General features: G+C 42.2%; 1 protein-coding gene across 1 annotated transcript in view; it reads right to left on the reverse strand.

Moving 5' to 3' along the window:
- Nucleotides 1-924: 924 nt before the first annotated feature.
- Nucleotides 925-18,395, reverse strand: part of LOC148348751 (uncharacterized) — a 32,053-nt gene continuing 14,582 nt past the window's right edge. Inside the window, exons 2-4 of the mRNA XM_088322871.1 lie at nucleotides 18,000-18,076; nucleotides 14,708-14,847; nucleotides 925-6,923 (exon numbers count right to left, since the gene is read on the reverse strand). Of these exons, the coding sequence (XP_088178997.1) occupies nucleotides 2,229-6,923; nucleotides 14,708-14,847; nucleotides 18,000-18,076 (4,912 nt within the window). The 3' untranslated portion in view covers nucleotides 925-2,228. The remainder of the gene's footprint in view (nucleotides 6,924-14,707; nucleotides 14,848-17,999; nucleotides 18,077-18,395) is intronic.

Consider the following 18,395-nt stretch of genomic DNA (forward strand, 5'->3'; position numbering starts at 1 on the left):
CTCTCGCCCTACGCCGTCTGCGCCAAAGGTAAGCACATCAGGCTCCTTGTTTGCAGAATGTTGTGACGTTTTCACAAAATAACTGCTTGCATCTGCTTTTGAAACCAATATGTTTAAAAAAAAAGGGTCGAGCGATCTTGAGTCATTGCAAGAAAGAGACAAGTTTAAAGTGGTATGTTTGTTGATTTTGGGCTCTGGCACTATTCTCTTTTCATCTTTTTGATCAAATCATTCAAAATAAATGTGCTGAAGTCTAAGCTTTTGTCTGGGGCGCGGGTTTAGCAATTTGTCTCATAATATATGGTGTGGCTCTTTCCCAAAATAAAATTAATATATTTTGTTTGATGGCTCTTTGAATCAAAAAGGTTCCCGACCCCTGATTTAGAACAATAGTTTGATCTTAAGAACCTGACTGATAACTGTCAGGTTTTCAATGTAAATCGCTTGAGTTTCTGTCTCAAGGTAATTAGCTTGTTTTTATATTACTAAATATAAAAACAATGTTTCTCACACACACACACACATAAAGTAACGTTTCAACAATAAGTATATTATATCTCTTGTACGTTTATCAATCTTGTATTCTTTTATTTTGAAGTCGTGTTCTTGTCTGTACTGATTTCTCTGACGCAAAATAAACCACGCCCTCTCTGTTTGGGACCTCAGCCAGGAAGGACGTAAGTTCTTTGCTTCCACCATCATGTAGAATGAAACTATATACATGTATTTAACGTCAATTTCGAGGATTAATTCGACTGTAAGTCCGTAAAGCCATGCAATTTGGCAAAATGTGTGCTAAGCGTATGTTAATCATATTTAGCATACGTACATTCAAACATCGCTTTACAGTGTATACCCTCATTTTCTCGCAGTAGTCAATACCCAGGACCTCGATGCCAGTACTGATCTCTTTTTTCAAAGATATTTTTAATATATAATAGAAGAAGAAAGAAGACATGTTTGTGGGGTCCCTCATTGGACCCATTGCGAGTATGTCTGGTACATATCCACCATAAAAACGGGCTTTTACCTTAAATAGTTTTCAATACCTTGCTCCCACACTCAACATCATTGTGACCAATGTTCCCTCTAATTTTTTTCGGGTCTGAGCGTTCACACAAAGTCGGTGAGCAACGCTTGAAACAACAGTGAGCAACGGCAATCCCAAGTGTGGCAACTCAATCATTATCAAGCATGTCCAAAACTTGACATCACGTTATATTTTGCTGAGTTTCCGGCAATGCAAAAAAAGTTTTCACTTTTGAATGAATTGACTCATGTACTATTGCAAAGGTTTTACGGCCTACAAATCTTTTTCTTTCACAAGATTTCCATTTTTTTTTCCTGGTATCTTTTGACACATAATACTAACATTTTTGGGGGATTATTTAGTTGGTTGCAAGATACAGAACTGTACTTAATCACATTTTTTTAGTGGAAGTACAATGTTGGCAACGAGATTGACTTGGTATAATTGGAAATGATTTGAATGCAACACTAACATTTTCTTCTTTTTTTCTATTTTTTAAATTCCTTTAAAAAAATCTCATCGTGTTTATTTTTTCTTTTTGTTCTCTGTTTACTTTTTTTCCTTTGTTTCTTTCTTTTCTTTTTTTCTGGCTTTTTTTCTGAATTTTTTTCTTCTTTTTTCTCTTCCTTTTGTTTCTTTTTTTCTCAGCTTTTCACTACTTTTTCATTTTGGTATTTTTTTCTTTTTTATTCTAATTCACCCCCTTCCTTTAAGTCATTTTGTGCACAATTTTAGATAATATTTGGTCGTGTAGGGATTAAAGAAGCAAAAACAACCTGAAGAGCCGTTTGGGACCCGAAAGAGCCGGTTCTCTTTAGTGAGCCGAGCCGAAGAAGCCGGTTCTCGAAAAACTCTACTGACCTTACTCAACTTCGCTCTCCTTCGACATTGACTTCAAAATACCGCATTTAGAACACAGCGTCAGGGGAACCCTTGTATTTTGACCTTCATGCACTGTAACTTTGACTTAATTGGCTTCTTAATTAGCAATTTTGAGCCCTGATTTTTGTGAGCTGGCTAGATTTTCTTGTGCGCTGAGAATGTGCAGCCAGTGCACGCGCGCAGCTTAGAGGGAACATTGATTGTGACACCACACTCACGCCATGACTTTCGGCCTACGTACTCATCTTTCTTTTCACTGTTCTATCGCATGTCACTCCGGAAGTTCTGGGTCATAAAACTGTAAGAGAAACTACTTTTACAGTTCCGTCTCCTTTTCTTCATCGTCACTTTCCTCTAAATAATATTCATCATCTGTCGTTGTATCCGAGCTGCTGCCCGAGGACTCTTCGAACGTGCTAAGGCTGGAGATGTAACCTCGAGAGGGTAGATGACCCCTGGGGGACTGGTTCTCTGGTGGTTCTCCGGTCGCGCTGGGAAAATTCGGCGACGGAAGGCTAGGAGGTTTGGACATACGCCTGGGTTGAGGGGACATAGGAGGCGTGGGAGGAGGGGTCGGGGGGCTCACTGTATCCCAGTCGAAACGACAAGTGTTCATCTTGGTGTTCCAAAGATGGGGTGACGTTGACTCGGTGGTGTCTGACGGGGGACAGACGGGGACACCGGAGCTCCACTGGGCCAGACAACGAGTCAGCGAACGAGGGAGGGATCTTGATCTTACTTTTCCGGCGTCACTGGGGAAGAGCGCCTGCATCTGGCTGATGGGTCTATTATTACTATTGGTCTCCAACCACTGATTAAAACCATCTCTGTCAGTTGGAACCGATTCTGAGAGGTCGTCCACACTCATGAATTTAGGGCCAGTGGAGATCCTCCCTGGTCCAGACGGCCGACTGGAGAGTACAGAGCTCACAGAAACAGACCTCCCTGGCTCGATGCCATACTTTAAATCGGCATAGCTTGATGCTTCTTTCTGTACTGGACCTGTACTTGGTGGACCCGCGGATGCCCGGCTTCTCCGTGAGCTTCCTGAGCTGATCCCTTCCGCCGGATCGCAAGGGGATGAGCTCTTCTTTCTGTTCTGCAACTTCGGGCTGTAGAAGACACTATCGTCAACCGCGTCCGGAGAAGAAAACGGGGTGTTGGTGGAAAGAGAGGAAAAGGGGGAGAATGGACTTTTGGAACTTGAGGTAGATTTCCTGAGCTTAGTACAATGACCTGCGTGTTCAGGGCTTCTACTAAGATTGGGATCTACACAAAGAAGATGCTGTTTCTCTGATCTATTATCAGATGGTTCTGACGGAATGAAGCTTATTTTGTCTCGGTCTTTGGGAATGGACCTGTCAGGCCAAATGAAAAACGTATTTTCTGTCATGGGTTTTTGTACAGACAAGGTTGGTATGAGGGGGTATGGGTTTTGTGTTCTCTGTTCACCGTGTTTTGCCCTTTTGTCATCCTTTGGCGCAGGGTCTTGTTCTTCACGCTCTGCAGTCTTGGTGCTCTCAACCGTGGCATCGCTCAGTTCACTGAAAGAAGGTGTTTCGGAGGCTCGCCTCTGTTGAAGTTGCTCGTCGTCTGCACGTTTACTGCTGAATGTTTGTCTCAGTTTGTTGAAAACCTGATCCATTTTATTCGAGGTCTTATTGACCTTCTCGGTTTCCGGGTTTGGCACGCTCACGCTTTTTTTCATCACGAACCGACGTTTCTTCGGGCTTTGCTCGTTGCTTTCTACAGAGAAAAGTTTGAATTTACCCATCAGGCTCTCTTTCATACTTTTCCCGCTGACTTCTTCACCTACGGAGCGACTCTCGGTTGAGCTGCTGCCACTTGAGCTTTGATTTGAGTGACTCAGAAGTGCGTTCTCTGTTGCCACAGGAGAGAGTGTTGTAAAAAGCTGTGATGATTCAGGTTTTGTGTTCTCTGAAGCAGAAGTCCTTTCGTCCACTTTGGAATTTTGTGAAGTATGCGGGATGATATTACCTCTACTCTCGACGGTAAGTATGCGGCCAGTTTGTTGGTTCCGGTAAATACTCTTGTCGTTGTTGTTGATGTCGTCTGCTTGTGTCAGATTACGCAAAACATTTTCGTGTGACAATATTTTGTTTTGCAAAGGAGAGGGCGATTTGGTTGAATTTATAAATAACGATTGTGAGTTTGGTGACGTTGTATCAGCGTGAGAATGTAAAGGATGATTTGGTGTGTAGTTGGAGTTAAAATTTGGAATGAGGGGTCTCCTAGGTGTTACCTTTTTGGGTTCACCACGGTTGGAGATGAGAGTGGTGTAGGGTGGGGGGCTATAACGGATCTTGTATCCACTTGAAAAGTCCGGAAGAGCGGTTGTATGATACAGGAATTCATCGGCCTGCAATGACCGAGACCTCTGAAGTCTGTACGGGGTGCGTTCTCTTCCCTCTTGGTCAAAGTTTATTGCTTCCTTAGGCTTTTGTTGGGATTTTTCTACCTCTTCTATAGGCGGATCAGTACAGTCAGAGGACAACGATCGATATTTCTCTCCTTTCCCTACCCCCAAGTTGGTGATCTTGCGTTGTGTAGTGCAAAGGGGCGTGTTTTTATTGTTTTGACTGCTTAATCTCAGAAAAGAGAAGATGGACGGGGCTTTGATGAGTCGCTGGGACCTTGAGCGAGATAGTGGACTCGGTACTTCAGATGGCTCCGGACTATTAGTAGGTTCAAAATTCTCAGAGTCTTCCCACATGACATGTTTCACTCTTTTGCAATGTCCCTGGGACGATTTTTTACCGTCCTTTTCGGCTTGGTTGGTTAATATTCCTGCTTTTCGGTTGGGACTGGTAGCACGTGGTGGATGGACGGGCGAGGTTACGGCAGGAGCGCTTGTCCAAATAACCTGGGAAGGAGTTGTTGTGGGTTTAGATGCGAAGCTTAGGTTTTGCTTGGAAGTCTGATTTGATACATGACAGGATACATCCTTTGGTTTTGAGGCGGGGGCATAACTTCCAATAAAATCAATAGATGTGGTGGTAGTGGTTGTTGTACTCGGGACTTTTGACGACTGGGATGTAGAATCAAACGATGCGGACGTGTTAACTTTGGTCAGAGACGAATCTGATGTGGAGTGAAATGGAGAAATGGCATTTGGATTCTGTGAGAACCCAGGGACATGTTTAGAAGGTACAGCTGCAGACCTGAGAGTATTGGTAGCTGCAGACTTGAGAGTATTGGTGCTATCAAGCGGTGCAAGATGTTCCATTGTCTTGCTTTTTTGAAGGGTATTTGTCGTCAGTGGACTCTGATAATTTCTGTATTTGTTGTCAGGAGGCACAGAGCTTTTAGGATTTAACAAAGAGGGTGCCGTATCACTCGTCTGCGCTTTAAATGAGACATTTCTTGGTTGACTCAGAGTAGGACGTGCATCAGACACACTTTGAGACTTAAGCGTGTCTAGTTTTTTTAAACTGGACTCGTGGAGTTGTTTGGCAAACCTTATTCTGTCAAGTGAATAGGCGGAATGATTTTCTTTGACTTCCCCAGCATTTCCTTTCTGTGGCTTCGTCGTAGGACTGGTGCTTCTGTTGCAAACCAGCTCCGTTTTGGCAGCATAGGAGCTTTGGTAGTTAATGATTTTGTTTTTAGTAAGACTTGGAGCTTGCGTGTCACAATTATTGTTACATAGAGGTATTAAGGGTGCGTTCGGCTTGTTTATGATGTTGGGTGTGTCGGTGTGAACTCGAGTCGGGCTGCCAGTCTGACTGTTTTGTTGCCACCTGGAAGAAGATGATCCTAGTGTGTTTCTGGAAGGAACACCAGTTCCTGCCAGCACACCATAGTCATAGTGTGAGTGTTTAAAGTTGGATACAGTGGGGTCGGAAAGTAAGGTCGAGCCTCCGATTGAATCTCTCAAATTCTGTATATTTTCCGTTTGGGACTGACTGAGAAAGGATTGTCTGGAGCTTGAAAGTCTCGGCTGTCCTCTTGTCATTGTTTGTGGTTGTTTGGGTGTGTCAGTTGTGTCTTTGTTTACAGGTGGAGAGAATAACAAACTTGTTTTCAAGGTGCTTATTTGACTGTGATTGTTCACAGAGGGAGAACTAACTGGTCGAGTCTCTGGCGTCACAGTAGGAATGGACAAAGGAGAAGGGAGTGGTTTAAACTTTTCCCTTTCAAGTGTTTTGGTGAACGACTGATGCACCTGGGTTGGGAAAGGTTTTGCATCATGACCATTATTCAAAGACATTTGATTGACCTCAGATGGAGAAGGATGATTTGTGTTTATGGATTGACTGTTTATTTTTCTTAGTGACAGAAGAAGACTGCTTGTTGTTGGTTTTGAACTAAAAGAAGAGCGTCTCACTTGGTGGCCATCTTGTGGAGTCCTTTTTTGTCCATATACGTCCCAGGTAGCGCTTGGATGCGATTTCTTGACTTCTGTCACCTTAGAGCTTCCATCCAATGAGACGGCTTGAGCTACCTTACTCTTTAATTCATAGCCCAAGTTTTGGGGAACACTTTTATTGGACCAACCCGTTGTGTTCTGCCTAGTGCTCAGAAATGGCGCTCTTGGTTGGGCGTGCAGACTGTCAAACATTCTCCCCTCGTTTTGAGAGCAATTCTGTGGACGACTTGCCTTGAAGTTGCCCACCCCTGGACCATACTCCAAAGTTTCCACACCCCCTTCCGCCTCAAACCTTTTGGACCGTCGAAGTCGGCCACTCCACGAAGGGGCAAGAACTGTCACCATAGCAGAAGACAACATGACTTTGCCCGGATCGTGCAACACCTCAACATCAGTTTGTTGCCCAACTAGTACACCGTCGTTAGTGTGTTCTAATTTTGTAGGTACACAATCAGTTGTTCTTGGTTTTAATCCAGGCCAAAGTCTACTTCTGGAGTTGGGACTATTACAGATAAATGTGATGATTTCTGTGTCGTTCTCAGCAAAAAAGGGTATCTTCTGCGGTAGCGGAGACTCGCTGGTTACTCTGGAAGTGTCTGGTAGTGAAGTTGGTTTAGTCACCTGTCAAAACAAGCATAACTCAATGGTTACAAAGAGTTATTTCTGCAAAGAAATATCAAACATTTTAAAATAATACAGTTTTCCGGCGTTTTCAGGTGAATTGGACGGTCCAAATTGTCCCTAGGTGCGAATGAGCGAGCGAGTTGTCTGTCCCCGTGTGCCCTGCGATTGGCTGGCAACCAGTTCAGGGTGTCCCCTGCCCACTGCCCGATGATTGCTGGGATGGGCTCCAACACCCCCGCGACCCTACTGAGGATAAGCGGTGTAGCTAATGAGATGAGATGAGATAATGAGACAGTTTTCCGGTAAGATTGGTTGCAACACTTAGGAAATATTAGCTTCCCGTATAAAACATATGAAATGTTTGAATGAACTCGAGATTACTATTAAACCCCCCCCCTCAGTTTTGCATTTATATATAATATCTGTATGACAGATGCATTAAACAGATGACAATATCCTATTTTGGCGCTGTGAGTTTTTTAAATTGGGATGAAATTGTTGCTAAAGATAAACTACTTGTCACGATTACTGATACGAGGCACCTGAGTCAGCTCCTTTGGCGCGGCCTGCTTCGGACGCTGATTGGCTGCTCATCTCCTTTTTAACCCCCATCTTCCTATCACCCGTTGTCAGTCCGTCTGCGAACCTCTGACCACGCTAGGCAAGCCCTTTCGACCCTGACTCTATCCTGTCCCGATTCCTGTTTGATTCCCGGCACCGACCCCTTTTCTGAACTCGATTTCGTTTCTGATCCACCGCCCCGGCCATCGACCCGTTCTTCCCCCGCTCTACACACTGCCTTCGCTCGCCACCGAAGTCCCAGTTCCGCGTTCCGAGCGACCTGCTACGCGTGACCGCCGATCACCGGATCGTGGGTGCAAGCCCTTTCCTCCTTCTAAATAAAGTTGTGAAAAATGAACGCAAGAGTCTCTGACACTCCTATGGATATGGGTAATAATAAATACAAATTCACTATATACATATATAAATACAAATGGTAGATGTTTATCAAAAAAGGCGTAATAATAAATACAAATACACTAGGTACATAAAAATGGCAAATATCTATCAAAAATGTGAAGAGAACAATAACATAAAACATAAAATGGAAATATTATGACATTTACTTATATTATTATACAGCAAATCACACAATCACACACGTAGAGAAAATGTAGTTGTATAATGAAAAGACAACACTAACTAAAACCAGACCTTTCTGGGTACAAAAACTGAGTGGCTTTATGAAAACTAGAAAAAATATATGAATTGAAAGAAAAATCAATCAAACAAAGCTGCATACTGTCATGACTACAGATGTGAATCGCTGCCTCGGACTCTGATTGGCTCCCTGTCCCTATTTAAACTCACTCCTATCTGTCGCCTTTTGTCAGTCCGTCTGCTAACCTCAGTGTAAGGCAAGCTTTTTCCACCCTGACTCCCACCTGTTTTTGCTCCCGTCTGTTTCCCGGCTTCGGCTCATTTTGTTTATCCTGACCACGTCTTCTCTACTCTCCTCGCCTGGCTTTCGACTTGTTTCCGATCTCGATCACGTTTTTTGCTCTCCTGTCCCGGCTACTGACCCGTTTTTTTCCCCTTCCCGTCACCGCCATCGCTCGCCATGGAAGTCCCACTTCCGCGTTCAGAGCGACCTGCTTCCCGCGTACAGCTATCACCAGATGGTGGGCGCAACCCTTTCCTTTCTTCCAATAAAACTGAGAGAAACGTAACGCAAGTGGGTCCTGTCTCCGTTCTGGTTCTCACACATACAAAGCTGAAGCTCCACTATATTTGTTTTTTCCACCATAATAATAAAGTGTGGTACGTCTATTCCCAAGGTTTAGTGAAGTAAAATATTAAAGCTTAGACAATAGGGCTAATTAAAAATACAATACATACACACACTGTCCTTTCTTGTTTTAATCTGATCATTTGAAGAATACAGCGTTACTATATGTGTTACAGTCAGATGGTAAAAAAAGTAACTTCGGAATTGAAATATTTTGGAGTTGTTTGAACATAGCTACTTTCATGTCTGTCTGGAACTAAATAACATCTTATTTTATTAAAGTAACTGACCCTTACCTTGGAGCTGCTGCAGACAATTTCAGTTGAACTAGAGGGGGAAAGAAAACATTTGATTTACTATCGGACTCATATAACAAAATGTCAGCCATTGAATTTCATCACGGCACATTTTTTGTCATCCGGTGACAAACCCAACGTTTCAGAAGACATCGGTGCAAAAACTGCCTGTGTTTTAGTCCGACCCGTCGGAAAACGGTAAGCCAGGGATGTTAAACTCAATCACACTTAAACTGAATGTTTTTGGAACATAAATATGAATAAAAACAGAAAAGAATATTCAATTAAAACCTTAAATCACTTATACAGTATTCATTATTTTGCTGTAAATAAAAAGATCTTAAATTATACAACTTAGAACTTGACTTAAACAACTTAACATTAAAATAACATTCAAATTCCTTTGCTCCTATGTCAATGTATATATTTAAAAAAACTTAAATATCCCAAAAGATTTTGCTCTCCTGACGTGCTTACCTTTGGCGCAGACGGAGTAGGGCGAGAGATGGGAGGGAGTGCTTGCACTTTTTGCATAGCTCCACCCATCCCTCACACTCACCTAATCAAATAACTTAAAGTTCTCTTCCGGTGTTTTGACGTATTTACAGTTTGTTCTGTGGATTTCATCGTAAGGTATCTGAACACTGATTATATAGTGAGCTTTTATATAGAGGATTCTTCATGCAATTAAATTTGTCTCTGAGCCATAGGTACTCATAGAAAGAGCCATATCTGGCTCGCGAACCATAGGTTCCCGACCCCTGGTATATAGTATAGCACATGTGTCAAACAGGCGGCCCGCGGGCCAAATCAGGCCCCTAAGGGATTGAATCCGGCCCGCGAGACAACACTCAGAGAAGCGCAAGAGAAAAACAAGCTCCAGGTTGAAATATGTCAACTTGATGTTGCCAAAGCTAGGTGCCTCTCATAAAGACACTTTACTTGTATTTATTTCTCTCTCTCTCTCCCTCTTTTTCTTTTCACCCCTTTTCCCCCACTCTGTCTCTGTCTCTTTCACTCTCTGTGTCTCCTTTTCTCTTCCTTTGTTGCTCTTTGTCTCTTTCTCTCTCTTTGTCTTTTAACCTTTTTTGGTCTAACTTCCTTTTTTCCTTTTCTCTCTTTTCTCTTTCTCTCTTCATACCCTTTGCGCTTTCTTTTCTCTTTTCTCTCCTCCTGTCAGACAGGACGAAAGGAAGACTGAGATCACTTGCGCTCGTTTCTTGGTTTTATTGAAAGGAAGGAAATGACAAGGTGGGATTCTTCGATCCGTTGGTTGGCGGATTGACGGAATTTGACAGGCGGGTGAAGGCTTGGCGGGTATGGTCGCGGACAGGCGTAATCGTAGTGTTGTTGGCCGGGGCTGGAGAAGAAGGGCGACGTAGTATTCGGAAAAGAGTTCAGGAGTCAGACGGGCAGGACAGATTACAGAAACGGGTCGGCAACGGAGATCAATCAGAAGAAAACAGGGAGCAGGCAAAGAGTCAGAGGTACGGGCTTACTGAGCTGAAGGCAACAGGTAGCGTGAGTACAATCAGACAACTTGATTCCAGAAGCTGAGGAATTAAATGGACAGGATGCGCCAATCAGCTGTCCTGGCTGTTGGCGCCAAAACCTGAGCACAGGTGTTCCCAATCCAGGTAATTGTGACACATTCTGTCTTTCTATTTCTCTTTGGATTTCTTTCTTCCTCTCCCTTTCTTTTCCCCTTCTCTCACAACTTTTTATCTTTTGTTCCTCACGCTCTCTCCCTCTCTCTTTTTCTGTCTTTGTCCCGCCCTCTCTCCTTTTTCCTCCCTCTTTCTCTTATTTCTTTATCTCTTTTTCTTTGTCTTTAATCTACTAGTCCGTCATATATGAAGGAATAGGTACAGTGACTAAAACGTCAGAATATGATGTCCAGGGATGTGACGGCGTTGTTCATATTGACGGGCCATTCATAACAATAATGTAGAATGATAAATAGATAGATACTTTATTCATCCCCGTAGGGAAATTCACACTTCCAGCAGTCTACCCCGTTGTTTATTAACAGATTAACATGATGCCCTAGAGGCTTGTAGCGGAGTGGATGACGTCACGCCAGTCCAAAAGTTCGACATCCCTGCGGCAGATGGAAAACTTTTCTTTGTGAAAATCCAGGGATACACCACCTCGTGTTAGCAAGTCCGCCTCCTCTCCGATTCCCCCCGGCTTTCGTGTCTCTGTTTAGCGGCGTTGAAGCCGGATAGCTCCGGGTAGCTCCGGGTAGCTCCGGGTGGCTACACGTTAGCGTCCGGAATGCTAAACGTGAGCCACGTTTCCGCAAAACACAGCAACTGCGCTCCCTGTGCGCTTCGATGTTTTCTACCAGCACTCGATGATCTTATTTGGTCGTGAGTTCGCATTAACCATGATTACGGATGGTACCGAAGACTTATAACGCCGCTAGCCGCTTCGCTAGCTCCGGCTCTTCTTCCACGATAGGCCCCTTCATCACGCCGGCACGAGAATTCTTCAGGGCAAGGAGTTGAAATTCCTTGAATACACGCATTTTTGTGCGCTAAAACCCATGTCCCATAGGATAGAAGTAATCCATAGTGTAGGGAAGAAAAAACACCGAAGATAGGAGCAGACAATAAAACAATAGGGCAGCTGCTGGAAAAGGCAGCCGCTCGTGGCAGTGCCGCTTTGATAAGAATGGTCTCACAGGCCCGGATATGATTACACGACGGGACGGACATGGCCCGCGGGCCGGGAGTTTGACACATGTGCGTTAAACGCAGCAATGCGGAGCAACACGATGGTCGGCATTCCTTTCTACTGTCCTCCTTCGTTCACTTAACAATTTTCACACACTGGAGTCACACCCGCATCCATTTATGGAAGCACGAAAAGGAATGCGGAGTTCTAAGAGTCGAAGAGATCACACGTAAGGGTTGTCGCAAACATAAAAATACAGACGCTTGGATTATATTCGCCGAGGTTGTGGTTGAGAATTCAGTTGGAGGGTGCGTCGCTCGGTCATGTGCTGCGAATAGAAATGACCGCAGATGATGTCGCCTTTCCGTGAGACGGTAACAGGGACTTTCTCGTTAAGGGTGTTGCACGATCTCATTATAGTCGGGTGATGGATGAGTTATGCTAGCCCGAGGTTGCAATATATCAGGAGCAATGTTCCCTGTCATTTTGCAGGGGGCTGAGCGTTTACGCAAAGTCGGTGAGCAACGCTTGAAACAACAGTGGGCAATGGCGATCCCAAGTGTGGCAACTGAGTCGTTATCAAACATGGCCAGAACTTGACATCAAGTTACATTTTGCTGAGTTTCACTTTTGAATGAATTGACTCATGTACTATTGCAAAGGTTGTACGGCCTACAAACGTCATTTGTTTTTACAACAATTCTTTCACAAGATTTCCATTTCTTTTTTTTCCTGGTACCTTTTGTCGCATAATACTAACATTTTTGGGGGCTTATTGAGTCGGTTGCGAGATACACAACTGTACTTAATCACATTTTTGAGTGGAAGTACAATGTTGGCAACAAGATTGACTTGGTATCGTTGGAAATTATTTGAATGCAACACAAACTTTTTCTTCTTTTTTTCTATTTTTTTTATTCCTTTAAAAAAATCTCATTGTGTTTATTTTTCCTAGCTGCTCCTTTTTTCTTTTTGTTCTTTCCTCACTTTTTTTCCTTTGTTACTTTCTTTTCTTTTTCCTGTGTTTTTTTCTGATTTTTTCCTTCTTTTTCTCTTCCTTTTGTTTCTTTTTTTCTCAGCTTTTCACTTTGGTATTTTTTTCTTTTTTGTTCTATTCCCCCCTTCCTTTAAGTCATTTTGTGCATTATTTTACATAATATTTGGTCATATAGGGATAAAAGAAGCAAAAACAACCTGAAGAGCCGTTTGGGACTCGAAAGAGCCGGTTCCTTTTAGTGAGCCGAGCCGAAGAAGTCGGTTCTCGAAAAACTCTACTGACTTTACTCAACTTTGTTCGACTTCGACCTTGACTTCAAAATACCGCATTTAAAACACAACGTCAGGGGAACTCTTGTATTTTTACCTTCATGCACTGTAACTTTGACTTAATTGGCTTCTTAAATAGCAATTTCGAGCCCTGATTTTTGTGAGCTGGCTAGATTTTCTTGTGCGTGGAGAAAAGCTCTGGGTAGTGTGCAATTGCGCACACACGCAGCTTAGAGGGAACATTGATCAGGACTATATGGCAGTCCTTTAGTACGGCAATGCGGCCACCTCTCGAACTAGAATATTTCAGGACCACGCTTCATGATACACCTGAGCCTCAATCGCTCAAGCCATAGGCAACTGTGAGTCAATTTCAGTCGTCAGAACATAACAATAAATTGCCGAAATTACCTTCCCAAAAAAATCCTAATATTACCCAAGCCATTAAAATGATTTTTAATGCAAAAAGACCAACAGATGTTACATAGATGGATAGATAGATACTTTATTCATCACCGTAGGGAAATTCATACTTCCAGCAGTATCCTTTTGTTGTTTATTAACAGATCAACAGGATGGCTTCAGGGTGCTGTGTTGTAGTTTAGCCACAGCAGAGTGGATAACGCCACACGCTAGGCCAAAAGTTCGACGTCCCTGCAGCAGATGGAAATCTTTGTGCCCAGGGTTACACCGCCTTGGGTCCACTTAAATAGCAAGTCCGCCTGCTCTTCGCTTCCCGCAGTCTTTTGTGTCTCTGTCTCCCCTAACAGCGCTAGTAGCTCCAGATTAGCGTCCGGGATGCAAACTGCTCTCCCTGTACTCTTTGATGTTTTTCACCAGCACAGCCAGTTCGTCGGTCTTATTTGGTAGAGTTCATTTCCCATGATTACGGACGGTACCGAAGGCTTATATCGGCGCTAACCGCTTAGCCTTCACCTTAGCTCCGGCTCTGCAGCCACGATAGGGCCCCCTCATCACGCCGGCACGAGAATTCTTCAAGGCAAGGAGTTGATACCTCGAAAAACCATTGGATCGAAAGTAATCCAAAGTGTAGTTGTCAAACGTGACGAAAAACACCGAAGATAGAAGCAGACAATAAAAACTATAAATCACAAAAAGAGCGAAATAACACGGAACTGCTGGAAAGGCTGCCGCTCGCGGCGGTGCCTATGATGTTGTATGCAGGGTTGGGTAGGGTTACTTTAACTGGATTACTTTCAATGACTTTTGGATTACTCCAATACCAAATATGCTAATAAAAGACAAACGAAACTAAATATGAATAAAATTACTAAATTTTGCGCAGGCTTGGGGAGTAACGGAACACATGGAACGGCAAAAATGATGTTGGCAAGCTGTTTGGTTTTTATTTTCATTTTGTTTCTGTGGCATTTGATGTTCGTTTTGCCGGAGATCAAAGAGATCAAAGCCAGGAGAGAAAGCTTACCGCGTGTTGTGAGTCATCATTTTATTAATATTTAGTTTATTTTGTCTTTTATGAGCATATTTGCTATTGGAGTCATCCAAAAGTCATTGAAAGTAATCCAGTTAAAGTAACCCGACCCAACCCTGGTTATATGTATGTTGTTTGTAAAGGTCCAAATAAGTTCTCTAACGTCAGCATTTCTTTGACTTTTTTTGCGCCTGTCTGTGTGGAGCATCCTTGGAATTCTTCAAATACTACTTTGGCTTCTGAAATGTTGAGTGCCATACCGAAATGACGTCAAGCTTTTCTCTGCTTACCTACTTACACAGGAGTCTTTCTTCCTCTCGAGGCTGATCTCGGATTTCCCCTGGTCAAGGTTGTTGGAGAGTCTTAAAACAACGCAGCTGGAGTATCTGGTCCCGGGGTCGACATCTACCTCGGGTTTTTCTGCTTGAGGCGTTAGTACTGTAATGCATTTAGAGTAATAGATTAGATTCTGATCATAAAATGATCAATAACCTGTGAAGTCAAGAAACAATGCAAATCTGTTGAAAACCAGAGACACAACAGATTTTTCCCTTTCCTCCTTTTCTTGACTTTAAGCTAGGCTACTGAGTTTTCCAAATGTGATGGTACAGGACTGAGATACGAATGGGGCTCAAGTTAGTCAGTCAGTGCCCCTCTTTTTCAGGATAACAAGCAATGTTCCCTGTCATTTTCCAGGGGTCTGAGCGTTCACATAAAGTCGGTGAGCAACGCTTGAAACAACAGTGAGCAACGGCAATCCCAAGTGTGGCAACTAATCCATTATCAAACATGTCCAAAACTTGACATCAAGTTACATTTTGCTGAGCAATGCAAAATTATTTTTCTCTTTTGAATGAATTGACTCATGTGCGATTGTCTACAAACGTCGTTTGTTCTTACAATTCTTTCACAAGATATCCATTTCTTTTTATTTCCTGATATATTTTGTCGCATAATATTAACATTTTTGGGGGCTTATTGAGTCGGTTGCAAGATACAGAACTGTACTTAATCATATATTTTTAGTGGAAGTACAATGTTCACTTGGTATAATTGGAAATTATTTGAATGCAACACAAATTTTTCTTCTTTTTCCCTGTTTTTTTTCTATTTTTTTAAATTCCTTTAAAAAAATCTCATTGTGTTTATTTTTTCCTAGCTGTTACTTTTTTCTTTTTGTTCTCAAGATTCACTTGATATAATTGGAAATTATTTGAATGCAACACAAACTTTTTCATCTTTTTTCCGTGTTTTTTTTCTACTTTATTAAAAATTCCTTTAAAAAAAATCTCATTGTGTTTAGTTTTTTCGAGCTGTTACTTTTTTCTTTTTGTTCTCCATTTACTTTTTTCCTACATTTCTTTCTTTTCTTTTTTTCTGGCTTTTTTCTAAATGTTTCCTTCTTTTTTCTCTTCCTTTTGTTTCTTTTTTCTCAGCTTTTCACTACTTTTTCATGTTGGTATTTTTGTCTTTTTTGTTCTATTCCCCCCATCCTTTAAGTCATTTTGTACATAATTTTACATAATATTTGGTCATGCTGGGATGAAAGAAGCAAAAACAACCTGAAGTGCCGTTTAGGACCCGAAAGAGTCCTTTTCCTTTTAGTGAGCCAAGCTGAAGAAGCGGGTTCTCGACTAACTTTACTCAACTTCGTTCTACTTCGACTCGACTTTAAAAAACCGCATTTAGGACACAGCGTCAGGGGAAGCCGTGTATTTTTACCTTCATGCACTGTAACTTTGACTTAAGTCGCTTCTTAATTAGTCATTTTGAGCCCTGATTTTTGTGCGCCGGCTAGATTTTCTTGTGCGCTGAGAATGTGCGAGCCGTGTGCAATTGCACACACGCGCAGCTTAGAGGGAACACTGATAACAAGTCTATTTTATTCTGGGCAGTATGTTGTGGTGTAGATAGCACTAGTTTAAGGTACAGTGTTCTGGTTTGCCCGCGTCCCTGCGTCCTAGACGCATGATTTTTGCTGGGGACGCATAGTCTCAAATCAACGTGCGTCCCCGGGACGCAACTTTTTTGACAAAAAATTGTCATTATTAACCTGATTACATTTGTTTTAAACAAAGATTTACCGCACTCCAAACTTTTCGTCAGGCAGATCCGGCAGATGTTGTTTTGGTCTCGCAGTTCGAGTATTCGCCTGCACGCCGATCTCGAGTTGTGTAGTGAAAAGTCCGTTTCTTTTTAGAGAACTGGCTTTTTCGGCTCAATTCATTCAAGGGAGCCGGCTCTCAAACGGCTCACTTGCTTTGATGCATTATATTACGAATGATTATTGTTGTATAAAGAAGTTAAGAAAAAAAGGAAGTATAAAAGGAGAAAATGAAAAAAAGATCTCTGTTGGGACCCATAGATTTTTGAGCATGCGAGTCCCCGGGACTCATTGTCAGATTAATTTGGGATATTAATCTCTGGCTGATATGAGAGTCAAGGAAGATGCAGATTTGATACTAACAGGAGGCCTCCAGTTACCGCGGGGAGAAAAACGGACCCACTCCTCTGAATGACTCCTCTTTCTCACCGTGGCCCGGTGACGCGATTCTTTTTATTAGAAGAAGTCAAGCAGTTGTAAAAACATACCATGATGAGTTTCCTGTACCCTTCAAAATAAAGACTGAAAGTATGCGTGTTTTAGAGAGAAGAAAAAATAGAGAACAGAGAATAAAAAACGGTATGAAAGCAAGTATATTCCATCAGGGCCATTTGTAACGTGAGTAACTGAGAAAATTACAAATAACTAAATGTAATATACCTTACACTCATCACTTTTCAGAGGTCAAATGAACACTGAAGGTACACTAAATTCTTAGCTCCAAGGTTTTAACAGTCCGTTGTTGATCCTGGGTTCCTTTGTTTTTGCATTCCTCGGGTGTGAAATCTTTCAGTAAACCGAAGCACTGATAGCCATCATGAAACTTTTCAAAACGTTTTTCGAGGATTCCAGGTGTCATCCATCCATCATGATCTGGTTGACAGTTACAAACATCTATGTCAATTGCCGAAATTCCAAGCAATTGGGTCACCCGACTAGCTATCTTTTTGAAAATATTCACTAAGAGTAAGCAGGGTTGGGTAGGGTTACTTTAACTGGATTACTTTCAAATACTTTTGGATTACTCCAATACCAAATATGCTAATAAAAGAGAAAAGAAACTAAATATGAATAAAATGATGACTCACAACACGTGGTAAGCTTTCTCTCCTGGCTTTGATCTCTTTAATCTCCGGCAAAACGAAAATCAAATGCGACAGAAACAAAATGAAAATAAATCCAAACATCATTTTTCCATGTGTTCCATTACTCCCCAAGCCTGCACAAAATGTAGTCATTTTATTCATATTGAGTTTCTTTTGTCTTTTATTAGCATATTTGGTATTGGAGTCATCCAAAAGTCATTGAAAGTAATCCAGTTAAAGTAACCCTACCCAACCCTGAAGTAAGGTTATCTTGTCAAGGTCATTCAGTCTTGACATCGTTTACCCAATAATTCCACGATCAAGATCCGAGAATACAATTAGAGCGTTTTTGTTTTTGTTTTTTTTAAGACAGCATTCGATATTAACATGAAAAGTTTCACCTCTTGGCGCTCTTTCGTGTGTGATGGAACGGCGTCTAAGATTCTGCAGATGTGGGGTTTCAGACACGTCTTCTTGGCTGTGAATCAAAATAATAGTTCATCATATAGACGTGCAGGGGAGGCAGGTAAAATATATTAAATAATCACACTTATTCAGTGTTAAATTTATTTCTCATTTAACTTCACGATTTTTGGATTTTGACAAGACATGTTTATTCACAAGAAGTCTCAAAGGGCTGCACAGACCACAGATTATTGCAAACCACAGACTATTATGACACCATCCCCTGATCCAAGACCTACATGAGGGCAAGGAAAAACTCAAAAAGGGACCGCACATGAGGTAAACCCCTTGCATGATCAGTGTTCTGGTTTGCCCGCGTCCCTGCGTCCTAG

This window comes from Urocampus carinirostris, chromosome 18 (assembly GCF_059441175.1).
Source record: "Urocampus carinirostris isolate Australia breed hairy pipefish chromosome 18, RoL_Ucar_1.0, whole genome shotgun sequence".
NCBI classification, from domain to species: domain Eukaryota; kingdom Metazoa; phylum Chordata; class Actinopteri; order Syngnathiformes; family Syngnathidae; genus Urocampus; species Urocampus carinirostris.